This window comes from Gavialis gangeticus, unplaced genomic scaffold, assembly GCF_001723915.1.
Source record: "Gavialis gangeticus isolate Ggan-Ray unplaced genomic scaffold, GavGan_comp1, whole genome shotgun sequence".
NCBI lineage: Eukaryota > Metazoa > Chordata > Crocodylia > Gavialidae > Gavialis > Gavialis gangeticus.
In genome coordinates, this window is record NW_017728992.1 from 151,030,877 (window position 1) to 151,032,408 (window position 1,532).

General features: G+C 52.2%; 1 protein-coding gene across 1 annotated transcript in view; it reads right to left on the bottom strand.

Moving 5' to 3' along the window:
• Window positions 1-88, bottom strand: part of CALB1 (calbindin 1) — a 26,598-nt gene extending 26,510 nt beyond the window's left edge. Inside the window, exon 1 of the mRNA XM_019527899.1 lies at window positions 1-88. Within this exon, the coding sequence (XP_019383444.1) occupies window positions 1-51 (51 nt within the window). The 5' untranslated portion in view covers window positions 52-88.
• Window positions 89-1,532: the final 1,444 nt, after the last annotated feature.

Here is a 1,532-nt window from a genome sequence, read left to right on the forward strand (position 1 = left end):
GCACTGCGAGGCGGAGATCTCGGCTGCCTGCAGGTGAGCCTCTGCGGCCATGGTGGGCTGGTGGTGCTGTCCGCGGTGCTGACTCTGCCGGGGCGCGGGCTCCCTTTTATGAGCCCGAGCCCGCCCGCGCCACTCCCCGCGGCCGCCTCCCGCCCTCTCCTCGCCTTGACCCTCCCCGCTGCCCCACCTCGCCCAGCCCAGCCCCGCGCCCCTGCCTCTCCTCTGCCCGGGCCGGGGGGGAGCTGGAAAGCTGCAGCTGCTGCTGACAAGTGGAAAAGGGAGCCCTGCCTCAGCTCTCCCCACCCTCCTCTCTGCGGGGCTGGAGGAGGAGGTGGAGGTGAAGCTGCCTCCCACGCATGGCCAGGCGGCCTGGGCAGGGAGGGCTTGGGGTGCACTTGGTTCCTGAGGTTCATTCACCCCCACTTGGTGTCTAAGAGCTTGTCTGGGAGCCACAGAGCCTGAGGATGGGGTAGCATATGGGGGGAGAGACTGGTCAACAAGGAGTGCCCTTCAGGAGGCCTTGGGGCCCTGTACTTGACCAGGACAGAGGCTCGGGCTGGGAAGGTGCCCAGAGACTGCAGGGCCGCTTTCCTTTCCATTGTCTGCGCATGTTTCTGGGCAGAGCACCAGTGGGCAGCATGCACCGGCTCCTTGGATGCCTTTGAGGACCACTGGGTGCGGCCTGGGAGGCTCTGCTCCGTGTCCCCCTCAGGAGCACTTATTCTCTCATTTTGACCCTTTGATCCACACAACACTCCTATCCTTTTTTTTTTCATTAGCTGTCCCAAGAATTTAGTAGTTCCATTTGTCCATTAGCCCCCGTAAAAAGGATCTGAACTACTTGCTAACCTGGGTGTGCCGCGTTGGTGTGGGTCATGCTTGGACAATAATGAATTGATGTTATTATCTGGAATGAAGACAAAGGACAGTTATATGGTGCAGCACAGGAGTGGGGAAATGGCCACGGGGACTTGGATGTATAACAGCACCAAGCAGGGCTTAGTTACAGGAGTGACTTGCCCTGGGAGGAATTTTAGCATAACTTTGTAGGTATTATGGAACAGGGTGTAGGCATAACTATTAAGTAATTATGCAGCCTTATATTTAATTCCTTCATCTTTCTGCTCTCTGATTTCTCCACCTGATATGCACAGTTTTCTGTTGCTCTGTCTACATGGTAAACTGTAAGCTCTTCAAGGCAGAGATCATCTACTATTTCTGTTATATGTGATGCCTGGCATGTTGTAGGCAGTAGGAGTTACATAATAATCATTATTGTTAATATGAAGGATCCCAGGAAAAAAAATCCTTCACTTCAACATCCTAAATGTTTTTAGTCCAAAATGTCTGAAATAAATTTAAAATTGTTGAACAATTTTAGTGATATCTAGCTAAAATTAGCTAAGAACTGACCACCTAAAGTGTGGCCACCATCCTGAGATTTTTGTAGTTTGTCTATCACTTGTCATCAAAGTACAAAGCTAAACTTCCTAGGATTCTGCAGAGAAACACTGATGGAAAGGGAACAGGAT